The sequence below is a fragment of the Scyliorhinus canicula genome, chromosome 16, assembly GCF_902713615.1.
Source record: "Scyliorhinus canicula chromosome 16, sScyCan1.1, whole genome shotgun sequence".
Classification (NCBI taxonomy): domain Eukaryota; kingdom Metazoa; phylum Chordata; class Chondrichthyes; order Carcharhiniformes; family Scyliorhinidae; genus Scyliorhinus; species Scyliorhinus canicula.
In genome coordinates, this window is record NC_052161.1 from 58,504,901 (window position 1) to 58,532,482 (window position 27,582).

Genomic DNA, 27,582 nt, shown 5'->3' on the forward strand with positions numbered 1-27,582 from the left:
CTTCAACCCCATGTTCGACTTCTTTCTTGACCACTTCGCTTAAAGTCTGCTATCCACAGCGCTTTTTTAAATTTGGAGCCTATTTCTCTGCTTTGTTCTTTTACCTTAATGGGTCCTATTTCTGTCCCGTCTTGATCCCTTACTTGGGATCTCTCCTTGTCTCCCTCCTATGTCCAGCTCCTGAGACACCTACTTAATGATCATGGCATCTGACTTGCATTTTCAGGCTGTTCTCTTTCTTCTGCACAGGGCTGGTCTGGCTGAAGAGGATAATACTGTATGTGTGAGGTGAGCATGGGTGAAGGGTCTGACAATTGTTGGTAATCTGAGTAGAATAAGGTGATTTATAATCAGTTATGCTGATTTTGAACAAGTCGGAGCATTTATGTAGGAACTTCCCTGTTCTTATCTTAAAGCCAAAGACTTTGGTAGTGGTATGGTGTCTGCTAATTATTCAACTTGTATGGAAATTGGTGGTAAGAATGCCATGTACCTAATGTCCTTTTTCCTTCTTTGCTCCTTTACTGTTGTATTAAAAGAAATATATTTTGGCTCTTTGATCCATTTTCCAAACTCCAGGGGTAAAATGCATTTTCTACTTTGTGGGCAAAAATAATTGCTCTTCGATTTGTAGAATAGTTTTGATTTACCTCTTTAACCTTTTGCGTTATTTTCTTTCCTTTGTATCCTGTTAAAAAGGATGTTTGAATTTTGTTGCCTTGTGTCGGGGGGGGGGGGGGGGGGGAGAACCAGCGTGTGTGCCCTCCCCTGACGTCGGCTTCAGTTGCAGCCTAATGTTCTCACGTTAGCAAACTTTTTAATATTGATCATTTGCTTTCAATCCCAGTTGGAAACTCTTAACACATGATCAATTTTACTTAGTATGAGTTAGTTCTCCCAGTGAGCCAGAGAAGACACAGCCAGAGTGAGGCACAGCAAAATTGAGCTTGGGAATTTGAAGCTAGGTGGGAATTGAATCCAATCAGTAAGACTGTTCCTTTTTAAATTTCAGGAATTTAAATTAATCTAGAATTGTGCAGTGAAGTTTAACAAGGACTGCCCCACCCACTCACATAACTGGTTGGCAGTTAAGTGTCAGTCACCTTAATCTACTTTGATCTAAAAGGGGGGGGGGGGGGGGGGGAGTCAACTCAGGCTAATTTAAAAGAGCAACTTGTAACTCATTCACAGTGAGTTCTCCCAGTGAGCCAGAGAAGACACAGCCAGAGTGAGGCACAGCAAAGAGTGAGTTTGGGAATTCGAAGCTGGGTTGGGAGGAGGTGCTTTTTATCCCTGGTAAGTGACTGGTAAATAGTTTTTCTTTTAATTGTCTAATTTATTTATCTATTTTTTCTTGGAATTGTAGTTGTATAAGTTAACCCAAAGTTTAAGACATGGCAGGAGATCCCAGACCTGTGTCATGCTCTTAGTGTCCGATGTGGGAGCTCAGGGACACGTCCACTGTCCCTGGCTCTTTCACATGCAAAAAGTGTGTCCAGTTGCAGCTCCTGTTAGACTGCTTGATGGCTCTGGAGCTGCGGATGGACTCACTTTGGAGCATCCGCGATGCTGAGGACGTCGTGGATAACACGTTTAGCGAGTTGGTCACACCACAGGTGAAAGTTACTGTGGGAGATAGAAAATGGGTGACCAAAAGACAGAGGAAGAGTAGGAAGGCAGTGCAGGTGTCCCCTGGGGTCTTCTCCCTGCCAAACAGATATACCGCTCTGGATACTGTTGAGGGAGATGGCTCACCAGGGGAAGGCAGTAGCAGCCAGGTTCATGGCACCGTGGCTGGCTCTGCTGTGCAGCAGGGCAGGAAGAAGAATGGCAGGGCTATAGTCATAGGGGACTCAATTGTAAGGGGAATAGACAGGCGGTGCTGCGGACGCAATCGAGACTCCAGGATGGTATGTTGCCTCCTTGGTGTAAGGGTCAAAGATGTCTCAGAGCGGCTGCGGGGGGGGGGGGGGGGGGGGGGGGGGAAGAAGAGAAGGAAGGTGAACAGCCAGCTGTCGTGGTGCATAGGCACCAACGATATAGGTAAAAATCAGGACGAGGTCCTACAAGCTGAATTCAAAGTTAAGAGTTGAACTAAAAAGTAGGACCTCAAAGGTAGTAATCTCAGGATTGCTACAAGTGCCATGAGCTAGTCAGAGTAGGGATGTCAGGATATCAGGATAGATAGGATGAATGTGTGCCTCGAGAGATGGTGCAAGAGGGATGGATTCAAAGTCCCGGGCCATTAGAACCAGTTCTGGGGAGATGGGACCAGTACAAACCGGACGGTCTGCACCTGGGCAGGACTAGAACAGATGTCCTGGGGGGGTGTTTGCTAGAGCGGTTGGGGAGGGTTTAAACAAATGTGGCGGGGGATGGGAACCGATGCAGGAAGTAGAAAGGTAGTAAAACAGGGACAGAAACAAAAGGCAGTAAGGGGGAAAGGCAGAGAAGCCATAGTCAAAAAACAAAAAGGGCGACAGTACAAGGTACAGTGACTGAGGGGAGCTCTGTGAATAGGCCCAGTAATACTAAAAGGAATAAAACGGGAAGTAAAAACATAAATGGTAAGTGACTCGGCAGGTTGTTAAATGAAGATATGGGTTCAACGACTAGGAAAATTAGGAGAAAAGTTAAGAGGAAATATAACTTAGGAGAGGTTACTGATCGAGGTGTAAAGATTCAAAACCGAGGTATAAAAGCCAACAAAAGTGTACTTTACTTGAATGCTTGTAGTATTCGGAATAAGGTAAATGAGTTGATGGCGCAAATCATCGTGAATGACTATGATTTAGTGGCCATTACTGAAACATGGTTAAAGGATGGTCACGATGGGGAGTTAAAAATCCGAGGTTATCAAACTATTTGGAAGGACAAAGTGGATGGTAAGTGTAGTAATCCATGGGAGGCAGGAGTTCCGTCACCACACCAATATTTATTTACAATAACGATATTACAGGAGCAGCTACAAACAGTGCTGCTAGCAGTCCAGTCAACTTAAGACTGGCTCACAAAGCCTACACAGGTGATTATATGGGTCCCCTCAATGAGCTATCATTGAGGGAGCTCATACTCCAATTAGCCAACCAATAAAGCCAATTGGAGTTCATTACAGTAAGGGAGGTGGTGTAGCTCTGTTATTTAAGGATGACATCCGGGCAATAATAAGGGATGACGTTAGTGCTATGGAGGATAAGGTTGAATCCATTTGGGTGGAAATCAGGAATAGTAAGGCGAAAAAGTCACTGATAGGAGTAGTCTGTAGGCCACCAAATAGTAACATTATGGTGGGTCAGGCAATAAATAAAGAAATAACTGATGCATGTAGAAATGGTACAGCAGTTATCATGGGAAATTTTAATCTACATGTTGATTGGTTTAACCAAGTCAGTCAAGGCAGCCTTGAGGAGGGGTTTACAGAATGTATCCGCGAACAGTATGTAATGGAACCTACGAGGGAACAAGTGGTCCTAGATCTGGTCCTGTGTAATGAGACAGGATTGATTCATGATCTCATAGTTAGTGATCCTCTCGGAAGGAGCGATCACAATATTGTGGAATTTAAAATACAGATGGAGGGTGAGAAGGTAAAATCAAATACTAGTGTTTTGTGCTTAAACAAAGGCGATTACAATGGGATGAGAGAAGAACTAGCTAAGGTAGACTGGGAGCAAATACTTTATTGTGAAACAGTTGAGGAACAATGGAGAACCTTCCAAGCTGTAGTGTTCTGTAGTGTAGATGGGCTTTGGAGTGGTTTCACAGATCGGCGCAACATCGAGGGCTGAAGGGCCTGTACTGCGCTATAACGTTCTATGTTCTATCTAAACCAAATTAACTCATTTGGCTCCAGGCCGAGTATATCTTTGTGCTTTTGTTTAAATACAGATGTATCACAAGTCACAGCCAACGATTCTAGAGGCTTCAAGAATTCCAAGATTGCTCTGTCACAACATAGTGACAAAGGGGTTATTTTTCTTTTGTGGAAATGGTTAACTCATTCGGACTTCACTGTTGCCCTTTGAATTAAAGTTTGTGAAGTGTTGCACTTAACGTCTACACCAATTGCAATGTCTTGATATTTGACTTCTCTTAAAACTACCATGCCGGGATATAATTGCTCGAGATCTAATTGATTAAATGGCAATTACGTGAAAATAGTAACTAATATGGAAAGGATAAGAAATAAATTCTAATTCTGAAAAATAAAAGGCAACAGGAGTTAGTCTGTATGGGTTGCTGAGCTTCAAACCCCTTTCGCTGTGTGAAAGGAGATAAATTGAACATTCTCAGTTTACAATGACACTAGTATATTTGAAACTAGTATATTTTATAGAAGTAATATTTGTTTTTGTTTGTTATCAATACCAAGTAAATGCTAACTCAGGTAATGAGCATGTGAACCTGTAAAATCGGTTGTTTTAATCCTGAGTATTTAACTACAAATAGTTTAGAAATTAATGACCTTCTATACAAGGATAAGGGCTGTTATGTGTTCAGGAGTGAGGTGATCTACAGGTGGGGAGATAATGTTAAATTTGGAGTGTGTCAATGAAGCTGCAACAGATGGTGGGATTTTTCAATCACCTGGGGTTAGGGAATGGGAGTCAAAACTTTAAAGGAAATAGCTTGGTTGGGACAATATTTGGAATTGTGGTTTAAAGTGGAAATACACCCTTGGTTACAGGTCATGTTGCATTTTGTTATTATTGCTACTGTTCTCATTACCAAATATCAAGCTTTTGCGATATGTTAAAAGATGGACAAATGGAAGTTTGATTAAATGTGGCATCGGTAATGAGAGATAGGAATTGGAATTTAAATATGTAATTGAATAAGCTTTGGATATCGTAAGGAATTTATGTATCTCTGCCTCACTCTGGGAACAGGGTTGTCCAAATTAATCATCGCATGCCTTTACACTTATGGGATCACAGGAGGAAAGCTGGTACTGAAAACAGGCCGAGAAGATACACATAGGCCAGGAACAGAAACTGTCTTTTGAGACCCTGGCTGAAATCGATACTGGCCATCTGCAAAAGCACCCAAGTCAAGGCATAAACCTGTTATTGCTATATGGGCTTTGATTACCCACTCCTAAGACTATGAATATCTAACAAACGTCCTGACACAGGTGATCAACTTTGCAGCAGGACCAAGAACAGACAGAAGAAGCCATCAGACTCCTTAATGAGCTGATGGGTGGTCAGACAAGGGGAGTTTCAGAGGACAATGAGGCTTGATCGAACCACCATGGATAAACAGGAATATCCTGTCTTTCTCATTAACAAGTTGGGGTCTGGCTCAGACAATGGCCAGTGGTGGGCATATACACATGACTCAATCCTAGCTTCCCAGCATAAAAGGAGCATCGAACAGATCTTGAGCATAACCTGGGAGTTGCTCAGACACAACCATTGCGAGAAGAAAGGACCCTGGGTTTCGAATCCAGAGAAGGCATCAAAACCGAGTGATCGAAGCCTGCCAGCTTCCTTTTTTAAGTGCGGGTAAAACCCAAAGCTCAGCTGTGAGCCTGAGTCATATTTTCTAGAGTAATAGAACTGTAAATAAAATTGCGTTAAACTGTGAACCTGTTTTGTCCTTTGTTCATCTCGCAAATAAGGGCACCCGAGTAAAACTTTTGAGTAAGTAAACTGGTCGAACGCATCAGAGATTTTAAAAGGTATCTACGTACCTGCACAATAGGTGGAGATGGATAAAGTTCTGTAACAGATATCGGTTTGGCAATTTCCTGGAAAACATTTTATTTGTAATAAATGTCAAATTAAAAATATATACTTTTTCAATTGAAATACACAATTTGCACTTTTGTTGCTGATGGTCAAAATGTAAATGTGTATAACATTTGGAATTGTAAGTTGATAAGTTCAGATAAGTATAATCAATTTGAGCATATAATTAAAGGTGTCCACTGCAGTAACATTTTATTGAGTAATGTAATCATGGAATGCAACAGCTTGTATTTATACAGTTTGTAAATAACATTTACTATTAAAAACTTAATTACGTTCGAAAAGAAACAGGCTCCAAAGCTTTTTGTTTGGCACTGAAGACAGCTCACGAGAAATACCAAAAGTAAAAGGAACAACAATTTATACTGAATGAGAAAAGCGTGCTGATTGGTTGGCAAGAGGACTTTAATGGGTAGAGGTGTTGCCATGGAGAATGCAGTAGGAAATAGTTAACTGCCAAGGCAATTCAGGATTAGAATAACAAAGTGAACCACAGTCTTGAAAATATCAAGTTTAGAAGCCTGAAATTTGTGTCAGGTAGGTGTGGATGGGAGTGTATGTGTAATGGAGGGTGGTGAGCCACATAGTGCCACCTGTGCTTCAGTTGTTCGGTTCAATTCTTGAAACTTGGACAGCTTTTTATTTATAAAGAAAAATTCATGCCACAGGGCAGTTGGTGTGTTTCTAGGTCCAAATTTCACGGTAGTTAAGCAAAGTATTATGCATGCCACAAATCCAAAATAAAACAAGAAAAAACTGGAAATACTCAGATCAGGTAGGAGTGCGGTGAGGAAATGCAGTTAACGTTTCAGGGATGACCTTCATCACAGCTAGGATTAAGGATGGTTGAGAATTGTGATGATGCTACGTAGCTAGTAGTATTTTGCAGGTATCAGATTGGAATGAGTAAGTCAACGCATTTCAAAACTGAAATTTTGGTATGCTTATTTTGTTATAAATTCTATTAATTTTACAACATTATTATAAAGCAGGCTTGTCCAACTTTTTCCAGTGTGGGATGCCATATTTCAAAATTTTCCTCCCTTAATTAGCTAATTTTAGGTATATAAAGTTTGGCACAAAATTAAAATGAATTTCAAAACAAAACTGATATATGCAAAGAAACAATGTGCTGAGCAAAAAAAAAAGCAATAAATAAATAAAGTATTAGGAGGGTAAAAGGGTGAGTGTGTGTTTCTGGCTCACTTCCAGTCTCAAGGTGCTCACTCCATCACCCTCACCCAGAGAGTGTAAAGGAGAACCCTGATACTGCGAGAATCCAGGCTTAAGGATACATTCTGCCCCTGCACACACTCCCTCGCCCCCTCACACAGTATCCCTACCTTCTTCTCACACACGCACACACCTGTCTCTCTCCCCCTCACTCGCGTACAGATGCACTTTCCCCCTTCTCACTCATGTGCAGACGCACTTTCCCTCTCCCTCACTCGCGTATAGATGCACACTTTCATAGAAACATGGGTGCAGTCGGCCATTCAGCCCTTCGCGCCTGCACCATCATTCAATATGATCATTGCTGATCATGCAAATTCTGTACCCCACTCTGCTTTCTCAACATACCCCTTGATCCCTTCTGTAGTAAATGCCACGTCAGGCTCCCCCTTGAATATATCCAACAGCTTTCTGTGGTAAAGAATTCCACAAGTTCACAACTCTGAGAGAAGAAGTTCTTCCTCATCTCAGTCCTGAATGGCTCACCCGTAGTTCTGGACGTCCCCAAAATCGGGAACATTCTTCCCACATATCGCCTGTCCAGTCCCATCAGGATTTTGTATATTTCTAGGAGATCACCTCTCATTCTTCTAAACTCCAGTGAGTACAAGCCCAGTCAGTCCTGCCAGCCCGGGAATTACGTCTGTTGAACCTTTGCTGGACACCCTCGATAGCAAGACTGTCCTTCCTCAAACTAGGAGCCAAAACTGCAGACAATACTCAAGGTGTGGCCTCACCAAGGCCCTGTTTAACTGCAGCAAGGCATCCCTACTCCTATACTCAAACCCACTCGCTATGAAGGCCAGCATGCCATTAACTTTCCACACTGCCTGCTGTACCTGCTTGCCAACCTTCAGCAACTGGTCCAGCATGACACCAAAGTCCCGTTGCACTTCCCCTTTTCCTAAACTGCCACCACTCAGATAATAATCTGCCTTCCTGTTTTTGCCACCAAAGTGGATAATCTCACATTTACCCACATTATATTGTATTTGCCCACTCAGCCAGCCTATCCAAGTTACCCTGCAGCCTCTTTGCATCCTCCTCACAGCACACACTGCCACCCAGCATAATGTCGTCTGAACATTTGGAGACATTGCATGCAATTCGTTCTACCAAATCAATGTGAATTGCACACCGCTTCCCCCCCTCTCTTGGACAGATGCACACTTTCTCTCCCTCCCCATACTCACACTCTCTACATACACACACATTACTGTTACTGCCTATGCTTTGCTTGGGGTGTCTGAGCTCCACTCTGGTTTCCACACGCCCCTACCCCCCTCTTGGGCCCCAGACGCCTGTGCTCCGCTCCCGGCACCAGTGCTCCCTGGGTCCGCTCCCCAGCATCACTGCTACCTGCTCAGTTCCCCAGCCCTTAAATTCCAAGGTCCAGAATGCACCTTAACTGGTGTTCACTGCTCCTCCAATCGGAGATTGTTTCTATCAGCAGCATAGGAAAGAAACGGTCAGTGATTGGAGCAGTTCCATCCATTCAAACTTACCTGTAGACCAACATTATAAAAATTGGGTCCTGGGGCTGCAATGAGGGCCTTCAAGAGCTGCATGCGGCCTCTGGGCTGCATATTGGACAAGTCTGTTTAGAACATATTCCCTCCATTTACTATTTTCTACTTGACTTTTTGTCCCACATCACTAACGATGTGCAAAAGGAGAGTCAGGTTTTCCTTGGATATGTTAGTAGTTGCCTTTGTAGTAGTTGCCGATTGTTCTGTTTCTGTTCTCAGAGATCGACTTTAAAAAAAAAACTAATGCAAAATTGGAGTCTCTGAACACCATGCCCAAAAGACAAATGAGACACTAAATGACAGAAAGGACATTTAGAGTACACAAACCACTTTGAATTGAGACATTAATAAAGCTTCCATACCTGTTTCTTTCCTTGAAACTCAGCCACATGATTAATCGCAACTGTTGAATAACCAACTAAGGGACAGAGAAAATAAGTTATTGGTAATTATTGTAGAAGGTTGCTGCAAGTCTAGTAATCCAAACGCACGTTTTGAAAAATTGTTTGTTCATGAGACGTGTTCCTCGCTGGCGAGGCCAGCATGTATTGCCCATCCCAAAATGTGCCTGTTAATGCCGCCTTCTTGAACCTCTGTAGTTTATGTGTTGTGAGAACACACCGTGCCGTTAGGAAGGGAGTTCCAGGATTTTGGCTCAGTAATAGGTGGTATAGTTCCACGTCAGGATGGCCTGTCATGTTATTCTCATGTATCAGCTGCCTTTATCCTTTTAGGTGATTGATGTTGCAGGTTTGGAAGATGATGTTGAAGGAACCTTGGTGAGATGCTGCAGTGTACCTTGTAGATAGCACACCATTGCCACCGTGTGTCAGAGTGAATGTTGAAGATGGTGGATAGGGTGCCAATCAAATAGGCTGCTTTCTTTCTCCCCGTTATGCTACTCGAGTGTTGTTGCAGATGGACTCATCCAGACAGTGGAGAGCATTCCATCACGCTCATGTGCAGTGTAGATGGAGGACACGCTTTGGGGAGGCAGGGAGTAAGTTACTTAGCGCTGAAATTCCACCCTCTGAACTGCTCTTGTAGCCACGGTATTTATGTGGCTGGACCAATTCTGTTCAACAGTAACCCCTGATGTTAATAGTGAAGGATTCAGCGATGGCAATGCTGACAGTTGGAAATGCTTTTGAAAATGAAAATCGCTTATTGTCACGAGTAGGCTTCAATGAAGTTACTTTACTGTGAAAAGCCGCTAGTCGCCACATTCCGGCGCCTGTTCGGGGCTGGTACGGGAATTGAACCGTGCTGCTGGCCTGCTTTCAAAGCCAGCGATTTAGCCCTGAGCTAAACAGCCCCTAAACAGCTTTTGCCTTATCTTTTGCACTTATGTTGAGCTTGTCCATCAGAGGATGCAGCACAGTGGTAGCACCACACAACACAATCAAGGGCATTCTCAATGTGACTGCAGACTTCATCTCCACAAGGATTGCACGGTGGTCATACCGACCAATACTATCACAGACCAATGCATTGGTGGCAGGTAGATTAGTGCCAGTCAGATCAAGTAACTTTCCCTATTGTTGGTTCCTACACCACCTGCCACAGACTGTGTCCAGTAGCTATATCTAAAGAGTCACATGGCCCCGGTTTCTCTCTTCACAGATGCTGCCAAACCTGATTTTTTCCAATACGTACTGTTTTTATTAGCAGCTATGTCCTATGGGACTGGGCTAACTCGGCCAGTAGAGGTGCAATTAGTCCCCCACCCGGTGTACATTTTGTGCCCTTGCCACTGTGCTTTTTCCATTTGGTGATCAACATGGAGGAGCACTGATTCATTATCTGAGGGAGGTAATAAGATTGTAATATATAGGAGCAGAATTAGGCCATTTGGTCCATCGAGTCCGCTTCATCATTCAATGGCTGAAATGTTCCTCATCCCCATTCTCCTGCCTTCTCCCCATAACCCCTTATTAATCAAGAAATCCCCATATTAATCAACAACACCAGATTTGTGCTTGAGGTGCTGTTACCTACAAGGCTACAGATCAAGAGCTGGAAGGCGAAATTAGACAGAATAGTTATTTCTTTGAACACAAGACTTAGTAACAGGTATAGGCAATTTTGCCTCTAGAGCCTGCTCCGCCGTTCAATATGATTATGGCTGATCACATCATGGCCTCAACTCCACTGTCCTGTCTATTCTCTACAACCCTTCACTAATTTAAATTGTGTCCAACTCCTCCGTAAATTTACTCATTAGTGAATCCCATAACTTCACAACTAATCAGTGCAAGGTTCTCTTGCTCATGCTTAACCTAATGCTTTGAAATTTCACAGGTTGAAAATCAACACTGAGAACTCCCAGGGCAACTACCTCCTGATGATACCACAGTGCCCCCACTTCTGGTGGGTCTGTCCTGCCTATGGTACAGGACAAAACCAGAGATGGAGATATTGATGTTTGGGACCTTGGAATGTATGATTTTGAGAGTGTGACCATGTCAGGTTGTTGCTTGACAAGCTTGTGGGACAGCTTCCCAAATTCTGGCACAAGCCGCCATATGTTAGCAAGAATAACTTTGCAGGGTTGACAGGGTTGGGTTTGATGTTGTTTCTGGTGAAGTTGATACCCGGTGCACATATGGTGTCATTCCTTTTCGACTTTCAGAAATCCTTATGGAAATTAATGTTGGGCCGTAACTTCTATGGAGTAGCAATCATTGTCGGATTTCCACTTTGTTCCGAGTTACTTACCTAAATCAGCCGCACCTTTCTTGCCCAACCGCGACTTGGTGAGAAAGGTGCAGTTGAGAAGGTTCCCGAGACCAGCTGAGTTGAAGGGAGAGAAGACACGGTACATGTCTCACAGCACCAGCTTAGTAAAGCAAGCAGTTACACCAAATCGGCAGACCAAATCATTCCTCCCACCAAGTAGTGTACTTCAAATTATGCATTTATTTCCAAACTCAGCGGTACTATTACTGGTGAAAATGCAATCTAATTAGGATGCAGAGCAAAATTCTGGCTGCACGCAAGAGTGTGATAAGCAGACATGGACAAAAAATGGTCATGTCATGTTTACCTCAACTAAATAGAACTTTTTACCCAGTAAATGATATAATTTGACCCAGATCACCAGACAACAAACAAGACATTTAAAAAAAACTCTTTCATAAGACATGTCCTTCACTGGCAAGGTCAGCATTTGTTGCCCCTCAGGAGGTGGTGGTGACTTCTTGAACCACAGTGCTGATACCACGTAATCCCACGTCATCCCACGTAATCCCCGCATTGGAGATCTCTACTGCCTCCCGAAAATACACAAGGCCAACACACCAGGCCGTCCTATCGTTTCAGGCAATGGGACCCTGTGTGAGAACCTCTCTGGCCACATCGAGGGCATCTTGAAACCCATCGTACAAGGTACACCCAGCTTCTGTCGCGACACGACGGACTTCCTACAGAAACTCAGCACCCATGGACCAGTTGAACCAGGAACATTCCTCGTCACAATGGATGTCTCGGCACTCTACACCAGCATCCCCCATGACGACGGCATTGCTGCAACAGCCTCAGTCCTCAACACCGACAACTGCCAATCTCCAGACGCAATTCTGCAACTCATCCGTTTCATTCTAGACCACAACGTCTTCACCTTCGACAACAAATTCTTCATCCAGACGCACGGAACAGCCATGGGGACCAAATTTGCACCTCAATATGCCAACATCTTCATGCACAAGTTTGAACAGGACTTCCTCACCACACAGGACTTTCAACCGATGCTATACACCAGATACATCGATGACATTTTTTTCCTTTGGACCCACGGCGAGACATCACTGAAACGACTACACGATGACATCAATAAGTTCCATCCCACCATCAAACTCACCATGGACTATTCTCCAAATTCAGTTCCATTCTTGGACACACTCGTCTCCATCAAGGACGGTCACCTCAGCACCTCGCTTTACCACAAGCCCACAGATAATCTCACGATGCTCCACTTCTCCAGCTTTCACCCGAAACACATTAAAGAAGCCATCCCCTATGGACAAGCCCTCCGTATACACAGGATCTGCTCAGACAAGGAGGAGCGCAACAGACACCTACAGATGCTGAAAGATGCCCTCGTACGAACGGGATATGGCGCTCGACTCATTGATCGACAATTCCACCCCGCCACACAGCAAAAAACCGCACCGACCTCCTCAGAAGACAAACACGGGACACCACTGACAGAGTACCCTTCGTCGTCCAGTACTTTCCTGAGGCGGAGAAACTACGACATCTTCTTCGCAGCCTCCAACACATCATCAGCGAGGATGGACATCTTGCCAAGGTCATCCCCACACCCCCACTACTGGCCTTCAAACAACCGCGCAACCTCAAACAAACCATTGTTTGCAGCAAATTACCCAGCCTTCAGAACAGCAACCACAACACCACAAAACCCTGCCAGGGTAATCTCTGCAAGACATGCCAGATCATCGACATGGACACCACCATTACACGTGGAAACACCACCCACCAGGTACGCGGCGCATACTCATGCGACTCGACCAATGTAGTCTACCTCATACGCTGCAGGAAAGGATGTCCCGAAGCGTGGTACATTGGCGAGACCATGCAGACACTGCGACAACGAATAAACGGGCATCGTGCGACTATCAACAGGCAGGACTGTTCCCTTCCAGTTGGGGAACACTTCAGCAGTCAAGGACATTCAGCCTCTGATCTCCGGGTCAGCATTCTACAAGGAGGCCTTCAGGAGACGCGACAACGCAAAATTGCTGAGCAAAAACTTATAGCTAAGTTCCGCACGCATGAATGCGGACTCAACCGGGATCTGGGATTCATGTCGCATTACATTCGGCCCCCACCAACAAGCCTGGACTTGCAGAGGCCTACCGACTGAACTGGCTTGGGACAATTCACACCTCTTTAACCTGGAGTTACCTCTCTCTCTGCATCTTTGATGATTTGATTGCCTGCAGGTGCTCGCATTCCGGGGCATCTCTGACTGTGTCTATATAAACATTTCTGGAACAAGCCTTTCCATTCACCTGAAGAAGGAGCCGTGCTCCGAAAGCTCGTGTTTGAAACAAACCTGTTGGACTTTAACCTGGTGTTGTAAGACTTCTTACTGTGCTCACCCCAGTCCAACGCCGGCATCTCCACATCATAGAAAAAGAGTTCCAGGATTTTGACCAAGGAACATTAAATGAACAGCAATATAATTTCCAAGTCAGGATGGCATGTGGCTGGGAAGAGAACTTTCAAGTGGTGGTATTCCGATGCATCTGCTGCCCTAATCTGAAGCTGCTTTTGTTACAGAGCATCCTGTATTTGGTACACACTGTTACCGTCTTGGGGGCTGAGGGAGTGAATGATAAAGGTTGCCGGCAGGCTGTCAACCAAGTGGGCTGCCTTGTCCTAAGTGGTATTGAGTTGAGTTTTTCTGAAGCTGCACTCACCCTGGCAAGTGGAGAGAATTCCTTTACAACCTTGTGGTGAGAGTGTCCCCAATCAGTGGAGTGCTTTCTCCGCTATTTCACTTTTGCCAAGGGCTCCTTGACTTGGTCAAATGCTGCCTTGATGTCGAGAGCAATTACCATCACCTCAATTTTTCAATTCAGCTTTTTTGTCAACGTTTATAATAATAATTTTTATTATCGTCACAAGTAGGCTTACATTAACACTGCAATGAAGTTACTGTGGAAATCCCCTAGTCACCACACTACAGCACATGTTCGGGTATACTGAGGGAGAATTCAGAATGTCCAAATTACCCAACAGCCCATCTTTCGGGACTTGTAGGGGGAAACCGGAGCACCCGGAGGAAACCCCACACCGACACAGGGAGAACATGCAGACTCCGCAAAGACAGTGACCCGAGCCAGGAATCAAACCTGGGACCGTCAAACCCTGATGCTGTGAAGCAACCACTCTGCTACCATGCAGCCATACAACAGAGCAGGTTATTTCTGTGTAAATCCCACTTGATAGCACTGCCAATGATACCTTCTGCCACGCTGCTGATGATTACCAAGTAACTGATGGGTGGGTGGTAATTAGCCAAATTGTTTGTTGGAGACAGTACATACCTGGGCAGTTATCCACATTAGTGGGGCAGTGCCAATGTTGCCATTGTACTAGAACAGCTTGGCCAGTAGAATACAGCTAGTTCAGTACTGCAGTCAGGTGTTGCTAGGTCCTTTTAGGATTTCCTGATTGATAATAGAAACCTATCCACACTGGTCTTATCATGCCTGGAAGGTTGTTTGAATTAGGGTTTTTGAAGGTAACAATGTGCAGCAGTTTAAAAGAGCAGGGTACGTGGAAGTCTTTGCCACGGCCTGTAAAGTGAAGGAACGGGAATTATGGAAAGTCTGAAGAATATGGTGGGGGAGGATAAGGAGATTGTTGCTGTACACAAGTTTACATTTGAGTCCTTTTTATCTAGGTTAGGAAAGGACATCAATTCCAAGTACAAAGCAATTATCTCAATGTGGCATGTGGGTCTAGTGCTGAAGGATGGTTAACATTTGTGACAATACACAAGACACTCCAATTGAAACACATCAAGCCCATCACTCCTGGGACGTCCAACTAGTTAACTTTATTTAACTGTGGAACAGAAATAACACTCACGATGCGCCGCGTTTTCTATTAGACTTTGCAACCTCTTTCTGTCGGTGTCCGGGGTGTTGACGATGTTTAAATCCGCGAAAAGCGCCATGGTTGCACCGTGAGGACGGGCTTCGTGGAGTATTGCTTGCCGTTCCCACAAGGCCACCCGCCTCGCTCAGAGCTGCGTCCAAGATCGTACAAACTCTGAATAAAAACAGAAAGTGGTCGGACAGGCCCCCCCCCCCGCGGGCGGCTTTGCGCAGCCGCGCTCCCACTACCCGTGATGCCCCGCGTCGCTGCGGGCTCGCCATTGGTGGAATTTAAAAACTAGCGCGCGCGGCGGGAGCGTTAGTCCAGGAGAGAGCGCGGCGGCGATTAGAGCGGCCCGGACCCGGATGGTCAGTGTGGCCGAGGTAGGTCACCCACACATCCCATTAGTGTGCGTTCCCCTTCTGAACTGCGGGGCTCTTTGACGTTTGTGCGACCCAGGTGACAATCCGCGGCCCGTGTCATCCAGGTAAATCCAATGATGGAGCTCTCCGTCCTCCCCGGAGAGCAGACCTCCGGGCATCACGAACAAAGTCTGACCCGGAGGGTCCCCGTGTTACACTCTTGTTAACACTCGCTGTCCGTATTGTGCAATCTTCCTTCTGGGGACTGGGACCTCTGCTCCTCTTTAAATGTTGTTTTGTGTGTTGCGTGGATGGGGTACTAATCTAGGTGGGAGGATTCCATGGATCTTATTTGAACAAAATGAGCACAGTCAGAAGTCTTACAACACCAGGTTAAAGTCCAACAGGTTTGTTTCAAACACTAGCTTTCGGAGCACGGCTCCTTCCTCAAGTGAATTCCTCACGGGGTGATTTCACCCAACTGTTTATTTTACTAATTTTCCTCATCGGCTTCCCTCCCTCCCCTTTATCAGCATATTACTTCAGTGCAGGATCCCCAAATTTGACTTTCCTCTGGAGGCATCTGTGCTGGTCGTGACAACCATTGAAGGTGGCAGCAAATTCCAAACGCGCTTTGTGGGTGAAATCGTTTCTGTTAAATTCTGGTCAAATTTTGGCCTCCGCAAGTGGAAGCATCTGGGATTATTTTCCCATTCACCGATCTGCTGCTTTGAGGCTTTCCTGTGTGCAAATTAGTTATTGCCCATGTCTACATAATAACCGTGGTTGCATTTCAAAACCAATTCATCGGCTGTGCACTATCGTTCTCGCAAAGAACATCTTTCCCACTGGTCAAAGATTCTGCTTTTGTAATGTTTCCTTCTAGCCTCTTGCGTCTGATGTTATCTCTTAAATTGAAGAGGGCGGCGGGGTTCAAACTGTGCGTGGCTTCCGTTTGAACATCAGTATAGCCGGTGATCTTTGTTGTTGAATGTGCTGTGTTTCTGTACATCATTAGAAAGCTATTAGTGCGTTTGGGGAGTGAGAGCCGTTATCCCGCAACCATTTCTGCGTGCTTGAGTGATTGTAGGAAATGCTCAGCTAACCATTGGTAGCTGAATGGTAGGGGCAGATTTTATATGGTGGGTGCCAGACCCCTTCAGACAATCCTCTAATTTGGCTGATGTGAACTGAGTAGATCATAGAATTTACAGTGCAGAAGGAGGCCAGGAGGCCAATCGGCCCATCAAATCTGCATCATGCCCACACCTCTGACTTATCCCAGTAACCCGACCAAACCTTTTTTGGACACGTAAGATTTGTCCAAGGCAGTGAATAGAAGATTTAAAAAATTTGTACTTCTCTTTCTTGACCGCGTTTATGTAGTTGCAGTCTTGCAAGAGTAGCTTCTAACTTATTTACATGCTCTACATCGTTCAAACCTGTAATCAAAATGTCGTCCAGCTAGATTTGTACACCGATAGGAGGAAACTGAAGAAAGGGATTAGGAGAGCTAAGAGAGGACATGAAAAATCTTTGACGGGTAGGATCAAGGAAAACCCTAAGGCCGGTTACACCATATGTGAGAAACATGAGAATGACTAGAGCGAGGGTAGGTTCGATCAAGGACAGTAGCGGGAGATTGTGTATTGAGTCTGAAGAGATAGAAGAGGTCTTGAATGAGTACTTTACTTCAGTATTTACGAATGAGAGGGGCCATTTTGTTGGAGAGGACCGTGTGAAACAGACTGGTAAGCTTGAGGAGATACTTGTTAGGAAGGAAGATGTGTTGGGCATTTTGAAAAACTTGAGGATAGACAAGTCCCCCGGGCCTGACGGGATATATCCAAGGATTCTATGGGAAGCAAGAGATGAAATTGCAGAGACGTTGGCAATGATCTTTTTGTCCTCCCTGTCAACAGGGGTGGTACCAGGGGATTGGAGAGTAGCGAATGTCGTGCCCCTGTTCAAAAAAGGGAGTAGGAATAACCCTGGGAATTTCAGGCCAGTTAGTCTTATTACGGTGGTAGGCAAAGTAATGGAAAGGGTACTGAGGGATAGGATTTCTGAGCATCTGGAAAGACACTGCTTGATTAGGGATAGTCAGCACGGATTTGTGAGGGGTAGGTCTTGCCTCACAAGTCTTATTGAATTCTTTTGAGGAGGTGATCAAGTACGTGGATGAAGGTAAAGCAGTGGATGTAGTGTACATGGATTTTAGTAAGGCATTTGATAAGGTTCCCCATGGTAGGCTTATGCAGAAAGTAAGGAGGCATGGGATAGTGGGAAATTTAGCCAGTTGGATAACAAACTGGCTAACCGATAGAAGTCAGAGAGTGGTGGTGGATGGCAAATATTCAGCCTGGAGCCCAGTTACCAGTGGGGTACCGCAGGGATCACTCTGGGTCCTCTGCTGTTTGTAATTTTCATTAATGACTTGGATGAGGGAGTTGAAGGGTGGGTCTGTAAATTTGCAGACAATACGAAGATTGGTAGAGTTGTGGATAGTGAGGAGGGCTGTTGTTGGCTGCAAAGAGACATAGATAGGATGCAGAGCTGGGCTGAGAAGTGACAGATGGAGTTTAACCCTGAAAAGTGTGAGGTTGTCCATTTTGGAAGGACAAATATGAATGCGGAATACAGGGTTAAGGTAGGGTTCTTGGCAATGTGGAGGAGCAGAGAGATCTTGGGGTCTATGTTCATAGATCTTTGAAAGTTGCCACTCAAGTGGATAGAGCTGTGAAGAAGGCCTATGGTGCGCTAGCGTTCATTAGCAGAGGGATTGAATTTAAGAGCCATGAGGTGATGATGCAGCTGTACAAAACCTTGGTAAGGCCACATTTGGAGTACTGTGTGCAGTTCTGGTCGCCTCATTTTAGGAAGGATGTGGAAGCTTTGGAAAAGATGCAAAGGAGATTTACCAGGATGTTGCCTGGAATGGAGAGTAGGTCTTACGAGGAAAGGTTGAGGGTTCTAGGCCTCTTCTCATTAGAATAGAGAAGGATGAGGGGTGACTTGATCGAGGTTTATAAGATAATCAGGGGAATAGATAGAGTAGACAGTCAGAGACTTTTCCCCGGGTGGAACAAACCATTACAAGGGGACATAAATTTAAGGTGAATGGTGGAAGATATAGGGGGGAATGTCAGAGGTAGGTTCTTTACCCAGAGAGTAGTGGGGGGATGGAATGCACTGCCTGTGGAAATAGTTGAGTTGGAAACATTAGGGACCTTCAAGCGGCTATTGGATAGGTACATGGATTATGGTAGAATGATCTGGTGTAGATTCATTTGTTCTTAATCTAGGACAAAAGTTCGGCACAACATCGTGGGCCGACGGGCCTGTTCTGTGCTGTATTTTTCTATGTTCTATGATAGCCCACTCATTATCTGATCCATAGATCGTTGGAAGAGAGCCAATGCTGAAGCTACCCCGAACGGAAACCTCCTGATATCAGTAATGATTTGGGTTCCATAGCTACGTTCATTTGCAGATCTAATTGGGAGAGATCAATTTTGCCAAACATTTGGCTGCCTGAGAGGCCTGCAAAAAATAGGTGGTAGAGGGTACTATGAAGCACACCATACAGGGTTGATCATCATTTTGAAATCTCTGCATATTTGTACTGAGCCATCCTTCTTCTTTAAGACTGGGACCAATGGGGTTACCCAATTGCTGGTGGTAACAGGCGCACTGACTCCTGTCTTCTGTAACCTCTCGAGGTCTTCCACTTTAGATTGATAAGTGGTTTCAGATATTTAGGCATGCTGTCTGCCTCCAAGTGACTCCTTGAATACCGTTTGCATACTTTCTCAGAAGTGGTTGAAGATCGTTCTTCGAATCAACAAGTTGATTCACGACAGCCCGGTTTAGCTTGATCTTCCTTAACCCAAGATATTCCAAAAAATGCTGGAAAATTTCCGTGAACAATGTGTAGGGGCAAATCCACTTCCACAGTCGCCTTGATGAAGCCCTTCAGAGCACAACCTCCTCGACCACATCAGATGGTTATACCGACAGATACTTCAATTTCTAATGGTATATCGATTCAGGTGTAAGTGATCCTGCATATACACTTCCATCTTAAAAGTGTTCCCATTCAATTTTGGATAGACCCAAACTTGTTGCAGGTCTCTTGTACTGCTAGAATGCCAATCGCATGCTGACTTGACATTCTGTTGCTTGGTGAATCTTCTGTTGGACCACTTAACCTGTAAACTCACCCTGTACACTTTTGCAGTATTTTTCTTGGTACACTTGTTTTATGCTGATGAATGTTGGCATGACCAACATGCCTTGGTAATGTGACCAACTAAATCACAATCTTTGCATTTGTTCTCCTTGCTCCAATAATCTCCAACCATATGTCCCACTTGGTTGCAGTGATGACACATGGTGGACCTGCTTCTCACAGACTCCAGTTTATGGACTTTAGTTCGATCTCCAATCATAGAACAGTACAGCACAGAACAGGCCCTTCGGCCCTCTATGTTGTGCCGTGCAATGATCACCCTACTCAAACCCACGTATCCACCCTATACCCGTAACCCAACAACCCCCCCCCCCATCTTACTTTTTAGGACACTACGGGCAATTTAGCATGGCCAATCCACCTAACCCGCACATCTTTGGACTGTGGGACTGTGGTCAATGGTGAGTGGAACACAGGAACATGGAAATTAGGAGCAGAAGTAGGCAATTCAGCCCTTTGAGCCTGCTCCTCAATTCAATCAGATCATGGCTGATCACAAATCCACCGCCCCCCCCTGCTCCTCCACATCACTACAACACATTTTTAAAAATCAAAAATATAACTATCTCCTTGAAAGTGCAACAAAGGTTCAGCAGACTTCTCACGCAGAGGGTTTGGAGGAGACTGGGCTTGTATTCGCTAGTGTTCAGAAGAGCGAGACAGGGAGGCGATCTCATTGAAATATACAAAATCTTTAGTTTTTTGAGTCGATGCAGGAAGTTTCCTCTGACTGGTGTGGGGGGTGGTTTCTAGAACCATGGACCCATGGTTCTCAAAATGTTGGGTAGACCATTTAGGACCTTGATGAGGAATGTCTTCATTCACAAGGTAGTGAATCTTTGGAATTCTTTACCCGATAGGGCTATATTTAAGACATCAAGAGATATGGGATTGTTGCAAAAATGCTGATTTTTAGATAGAAGACCAGCCATGATTTAGCTGAATGACAGAACAGGCTTGAAGAACAAAATTACCTGCTCCTACTTCCTATGTTCAGGTCATTGGAGATAACTCCCCTGCTCTTTTGCAAAATAGTGCTTTGGCCTCTTTTGCGTTCACTCTCTTAAGGCAGATGGGGCCTGATATTTGTCTTGTGCAGCAAGTGTAATTCGCATATCATCTGCATGAAATGTAATAAAGTTATATTACATGATTGATACAAGCCAAGGTACAGAGATTATATGAATTGGCAATAAACCTTGATTCATCTGACATGCATTCCAAACATTTCCACATTTGTGGAGACTTTTAGCCTGTTGCATTTATTATGCTTTTCAATGTCAAAAATATAATATCATTTGCCAATAATTGTTTCTTTTTTTTAGCAGAATGGAACCAGAATTAAACTCCAAGTTGTCATTTATACAATCACAAGGAATGGAAAATGATGCACAGGAGATGCCCACTGCGGAGGATTTTGAAGCCATTAGAAAGGATTTGATGGTTGAACTTTGCCAGGAAGAAAATTCAAATGCATCACACATGGTAAATATATAATGATTTGTCTGTATGCAACAAGATTTCAACAATAATGAGATTTGGGCTGATAAGTGGCAGATAACATTTGTGTCATGCAAGTTCCAGATAATGACCAAAAGGAGAGGGTCTAACTATCTTTTCTTGGCAATCAATTGTAATACATCATCAATTTTCCCACTCCATCAACACTCTGAAGGTCATTATTGACTAAAAGCTGAACTGAATCAGCCACAAATGTTGCGACTAGTATGGCAGGTCAGATATTCTGGACTCCCAACATCTTGTCACAATTCAAGGGATTGATTAAATCCTGCCAGCTTCACTGGGTCTGGCTGCAGCAGCACTTGCTGTTTAATATCGTGGACATAGCAGCCATTTGATATGCACCCCAGCAACCAGTTTACCAATCTGCGAGAACACACAATAGGATCAGCAGTAGACCAAATGGCCTGTTGAGCCTGCTTTGCCATTCATATGATTGTGGTGGATTATGGACTTCAACTGCACTTTCCTGCCTGCTCTACACATCCCTTGATTCAAGATACCAAAAGTATCTCAATCCTCGGGCAGAGAATTCTAAAGGTTCACAACCCTTAGAGTGAATTACTTTGAATAATTTCTCCTCATCTCAATCCTAAATGATCAATCCCGTATTCTGAGATGATGCCCCTGTATTTTAGATTTCCCAAATAATAGATGCAATCTCTCAGCATCCATCATATCAAACCTCTTCAGAATCTTCTATGTTTCAATTAGATCATCTCTCGTACTTTTAAATTCCAGGGAATATAAAGCCTATTTACTCAGCGTCTCATAGGACGAAGAGACCAATGAAAGCTGACCAAACCGCTCGCGCTATCCCAGATGTGGTCACACCAAAACCTGTACAACTGTAGCAAGACATTGTCAATCCTGTATTCCAATCCCCTTCCAAAAATGGCATTTTTCAAGTCATTCATAGGATTTGGGTGTCACTGGTAGGCCAGTATTGTATTGCAAATTCCTAATTGCCCTTGAGAAGGTGAAGAGCTGCCTTCTTGAATCCCTGCAGTCCATGCGGTGTAGGTACACACATAATGCTGTTGGGGAGGGAGTTCCAGGAATTTGACCCAGTGATGGTGAAGAAAAGGCAATATTTACAAGTCAGAATGGTGAGTGGCTTGGAGGTTACCACATGACTGCTGCCTTAGTCCTTTTTGGATGGTTGTGGATTTGAAGGTAATATCTAAGGAGCGTTGATGCGCTCTTACACTGCATCTTGTAGATGGTACACATTGTTGCCAGTTGGTGGTGGAGGGAGTGACTGGAAGAGTTGGCTGCTTTATGCTTGATGGTATCAAGATTCTTGTGCTGTTGCAGCTGTACCCATCCAAGCAAGTGGTTGAGTATTCAATCACGCTCCTGACTTGTGCTTTGTAGATGGTGGACAGGCTTTGAAGAGTCAGAAGGTTAGTTCTACGTCTCAGGATTCCTCACATTTGACCTGCTCTTGTAGCCATGGTATCTATGAGGCTAGTCCTGTTCAGTTACTGCTCAATGGTGTTGGTCGTTCTGAGTTAGTGTATTTAACACTCCTCCAATAGAGGCAGTGTGCTTAACACTCGTTTGGTTCTGTTTCTTATTTCTATGCTCTGGAGTCGCCAGGTGCCGGAAGAGACACCGTCACAAGCATCAAGGTCAAGTTCAAAGCAATAAAGCTATACACCAATTAGTAAGTCCAAACAGTTAGAGTTTATTATAACAATTATAATAAATACTCATTCACACGCTAAAGACTAACTTACTTCTCTACCATTAAACGACTAATACTCTTCTAAGAAGGAACAGGCAAGGTCAGGGAACAAGGCCTTCGTTCCGTTCTGTTCTGCAACTTCTTGATACTACCGGTCGGCACGGGTATAAGTAATGCCTGGGTCAAGGTAGCGATCGTCGTTTTGGCACTTACTTATCGATGGCTGCTGCTCAACGGCTGGTGTAAAAGACAGGATCTGGAGACAGGAGACCGAACCATGTGCGGGACCTTTTTATAGGTCCCAGGAGGTCCGTGCCCCTTGGGGCGGACTTCCTCACCTGCTGGGTATCGATTGGGCCTTTCCCCAATCGATATGATTTGAACCCCCCCTATCCTATGGTCGTTCCTTGATGGCTGGGGCGGTTCTTAGGACTCATTGTCCTGGTTTCGCTGGCTCCATCATGTCTGCTTCGCTATTGAAAAGTATCAATCGATACTTAAGTGTATCTATTGCAGGGGTGGGCAAACTTTTCCGTGCAAGGGCCACATTCAGAAATTCACAATTCACAAAGGGCCGCATAGTATATTAAGTAAAATAATTACTTCACCCGGTTAAGATTCTGGGCGCCTCATATAGAACATAGAACAGTACAGCACAGAACAGGCCCTTCGGCCCTCGACGTTGTGCCGAGCAATGATCACCCTACTCAAGTCAACGTATCCACCCTATACCAGTAAGTAACCCAACAGGCCCCCCCCCCCCCCCCCCCCCCCATTAACCTTAAAAAAAAAATTTTTTTTTTTAAAAAAATGACTTGGTGGGCCGCAGAAATACCTTTGCGGCCCGCGGGCCGTAGTTTGCCCACCCCTGATTTATTGTGTCCGGGGTTGTCCCGGTATCACCTCATTAGTATGTAGATGGATTTCCCATTAACATCGCTGCCTGGACTCTGCAGCTGTGGGGAAACCGGTTTTTGCAAATGTCTGAATGCTGCAAGCTTCTGCAAGCTGTTTGCTCTTTACTGTCTGTTTTTCCCTGCAGTCTGCAGTTCTCCATTTTGTGTTACTGGTGTCCATCTTAGATGGCTATAATGGTAACTCCCAGGATGTTGATGGAGGGGGATTCAGTGATAAATGCCATTGAATGTCAAAGGGTGATGGTTTTATTCTCTCTTGGAGATGGTCATTCCCTGGCACATTTGTCATACGAATATTACTTAATGCTTTTTAGCCCAAACCTGGATATTATCCAGGTCTTGCCATTTGTCTTCCTGATTTCTTGCTTTATCTGCATGCTGTGCATTTTGTTTGAGTACAGCCAAATCTCTATGAACACCAACACTTGCAAGTTTGATACCTTTCTTAAAATAAAATTTCTAATTTTCTAATCCCACGACCAGATTAATAATGTCACAGTTCCCTACATTACTCTTATCTGTCACCTTGCCCATTCACCAGGCTTGCCTATTTCATTTTGAAACCTCTGTGTCTTATCCACCGCTCGCCTTTCCACCCAGCTTTGCATCATTAACAGATCTTGATACATTACTCTGTCTCTTCATCTAAATCACTAATCTAGATAGAAAACAGTCGAAGGGCACCAGCACTGATTCTTGCCATACTCCACTATTAATTGTCATCAACTTGAAAATGCCCTATTTATGCCTACTCTATGCATCCTGTCCGAAAACCAATCATCTACCCATGCTAATATACAATCGCCAATTCCATGAACTTTGATCATGCCTATTAATCTTTTGTATGGCACCTTGTTGAATACCTTTTGGAAATAAATATAAATTGCATCTAGTGCGGTGTAGCTCATCAGGCCCTGGGGATTTGTTAGATTTTAGCCCCTTAGTTTTCTCAAATATGCTCTCTCTGTTGATATTAATGTCCTTGCTCTTTTTAGCCTGTAGGTTACCATCTGTTACTGGTATGAAACTTCAGTTTTCGACTGTTTAGATAGACCATATTTATTACATACTTCCGCTATTTCCTCATTCTACATAATAATTTCTCCTGTCTGAGATTCCAAGGGTCCAGCGTTTAACCTACTTATAAAATCTGTCATCTTGTGCAACATTGTAAGCCTCTTCTTTTAATCTAATACTGTACTTCAATTCCTGAATGAACCAGGGTTGTTATTGCTTGCTGAGTGTTTGTTGAATGATATTGAATATTTTTGTTTCCCATTGTTCACGTATGGCTATACATTACAGTCTATCTACCCAGTTTACCCGTGGCCAGTTCTCCCCTCGTACCTTTGTAATTGGCTTTGTTTAAGTTTCAAAAATCCTTGTTTGTGATTAGTGTACATTACTTTCACACTTAACATGGAATTCCGTGGTATTATGATCACTATTGCCCAGTGGATTTATAATAATAATCTGATTGTCACAAGTCGGCTTACATTAATTCTGCAATGACGTTACTGTGAAAAGCCCCTAGTTGCTACATTCCGGCGCCTGTTCGGGTACACGGGGAGAATTCAGAATGCCCAAATTACTTAACAGCATGGCTTTTGGGACTTGTGGGAGGAAACCGGAGCACCCGGAGGACCCACGCAGACACAGAGAGAACGTGCAGACTCCGCACAGACAGTGACCCAAGTCGGGAATCAAACATGGGACCCTGGCGCTGTGAATATAACATTGCTGGTTAACCCTGCTCCAAGACTGATCTAAGAAAGCTTCATTCCTAGTTAGTTCCACAATGTATTTCTTTAAAATGAAATAATAAAAACATTATATGCTTCCTCTTTTAGACCATTTTACAATTGTAATTGTCCCAGTCTATGAAGATTAAAGTCCTCTGTAATTATTATATTGCCTTTGTTTAAACCCCCAATATTTTCCTGTTTAATGCTTTGTCCAACGGTACAACCACTTTTAGGGTGACTTGTGTACTGTAGCTGCAATCTCTGTTACTGTTTATAGGATATACTGCAGCACGTTCTCAAGATTTCTTTGGCAGCACTTACAAAACTATAACCTCCACCACTAGGTCAAGGGCAGAAGGTGCATGGGAGCATCATTGCATTCAAGTTCTTCAAGACACGCATCATCCTGACTTGGTAGTGTGCTGCTATTTTGTTCACTAGGTTAAAATCCAGATCCTGGTCCACCTGTTTTTGTTTAATATAGGCTTGAATGCATCAACTTTATTTTAATGTCTCAAACTGCATCTTTTTTCAACAGGCTGTTCCACAAAAACGTTCAGGTTCAAAGGATCATATGTGTGTTCATCTTCGTGTTAGACCTTTCACTGAAGCTGAAGTTGCACAAAATGAATCACAGGCTAGTTATCTAAATTACTTTGAATTTAACCCTTTTTAAAAAAAAACAAAATGTGAACCTTTTTATATATGCTAATATGTCAAATTATTCTTTCTAGGACTGTGTATCAATAGAAAACTCAACTAGTGTCATCTTGAAACAACCACAAATTTCTTTGGGTTCCCGATATAGTGATCGAGGAATTGGCCAAATAGCTCAATGTTTTACATTTAATCATGTAAGTAGCAAAGAGTTTGTATTTTACAATTGAGTAAAATGGCAAACTTGAGTAGAAGCATAATTGGTACATCTGCACTTTTAAATAGAATTCAAAATATGATGAGCCATTTTCCAGAGTCTGTGTTTTCTTGTGTTTAATGATAGATGATTAGCCACTATTACATATTTGGTGACAGATTTCTACCTTAAAATTTATTAGCTGCTACTTTGGATAGCAAAAGTTGCTTGATGTTTATTTTCCTTGGGAAACACCATACTAACTAGAAGGGGAAATCAATCGATGAAGTATATTTGAACATTACAAAGTTAATTCATATACTTTCATTTGAATATCAGATTAATTTAACAAACCAGGACAAAGGATGGTTAGCTCCATGCTGAAATTGCAATGACAGCTTTGGAAGATCCAGGGATTTGTTTTACATTGCGCTGCAACAGAGAAAGTGGAATGCTGTAGTAGTAGAGTACAAATTGAAGGAAATCCTGCTATAATACTTGTGGTCTATCACAGGCATTGTCAAACCCGGGGCATGACCTGTGGGTGGGTGTCGACATCGTGCGCAGCAGCCGGCTTTTCATATTGCCGTCTGCAAGTGGCCTTCAAAATGGCTAGGAACAGATTTTTAAAAATCCGGCCACACTGCGCATGCACACCGATGATCGGGCACGCGTGCGCACTGCGGCCGAATTTTTTTTTATATGGTCGCAGCCTTTTTTTTCTTCCAAGTTTGGGGGGAGGGAGGAGCCAAAGGGACCCAAAACCAAACATGGTAAGAGAAAATGGTGGGCCGCGAAGGTTGGCCGGGTTGGGTCCCGAAGGTTAGCCGGTTGATAAAAATAGGTCCCCGGAAAAAAAGTTTGAAAAACACTGGTCTATTAGATCATGCCCAGAGATTTGGAAACCATGCGGAGATAATCCACAGGATTGATTTCAATTTTCAAAGTCAGTGATGAGAACACAATATTATGAAGCTCATCCTTGAAAGATGCGTGTAAAGTAAATTGTGTGTAATAGCTAAAATTGAATAAATACTGTTAGAAAAAGGGGAATGGACTGAAATTTATAAAAGGCTAATTTAATGTTGGACAAAATT

The 27,582-nt window shown here is 43.8% G+C and overlaps 2 protein-coding genes across 9 annotated transcripts in view; one reads left to right on the plus strand and one right to left on the minus strand.

Annotated features, from left to right (window-relative positions):
• rpp30 (ribonuclease P/MRP 30 subunit) overlaps positions 1 to 15,366 on the minus strand; it is a 57,172-nt gene extending 41,806 nt beyond the window's left edge. The window contains exons 1-3 of one of the 3 annotated variants that reach the window (XM_038773248.1): positions 15,137 to 15,366; positions 8,878 to 8,933; positions 5,696 to 5,752 (exon numbers count right to left, since the gene is read on the minus strand). In XM_038773248.1, coding sequence (XP_038629176.1) covers positions 5,696 to 5,752; positions 8,878 to 8,933; positions 15,137 to 15,224 — 201 coding nt within the window. In that variant the 5' untranslated portion in view covers positions 15,225 to 15,366. The remainder of the gene's footprint in view (positions 1 to 5,695; positions 5,753 to 8,877; positions 8,934 to 15,136) is intronic. The other 2 variants (XM_038773247.1, XM_038773246.1) reach the window with 2 other exon arrangements.
• A 48-nt stretch (positions 15,367 to 15,414) lies between these two features.
• The window catches only part of kif20bb (kinesin family member 20Bb), a 129,965-nt gene continuing 117,797 nt past the window's right edge, over positions 15,415 to 27,582 (plus strand). For 3 of the 6 annotated variants that reach the window (XM_038773238.1, XM_038773243.1, XM_038773244.1), the window contains exons 1-4: positions 15,415 to 15,528; positions 21,088 to 21,244; positions 26,171 to 26,269; positions 26,367 to 26,486. In XM_038773238.1, the coding sequence (XP_038629166.1) occupies positions 21,089 to 21,244; positions 26,171 to 26,269; positions 26,367 to 26,486 (375 nt within the window). In that variant the 5' untranslated portion in view covers positions 15,415 to 15,528; position 21,088. Of the gene's footprint in view, positions 15,633 to 21,084; positions 21,245 to 26,170; positions 26,270 to 26,366; positions 26,487 to 27,582 lie in introns of all 6 variants that reach the window. The other 3 variants (XM_038773241.1, XM_038773239.1, XM_038773240.1) reach the window with 3 other exon arrangements.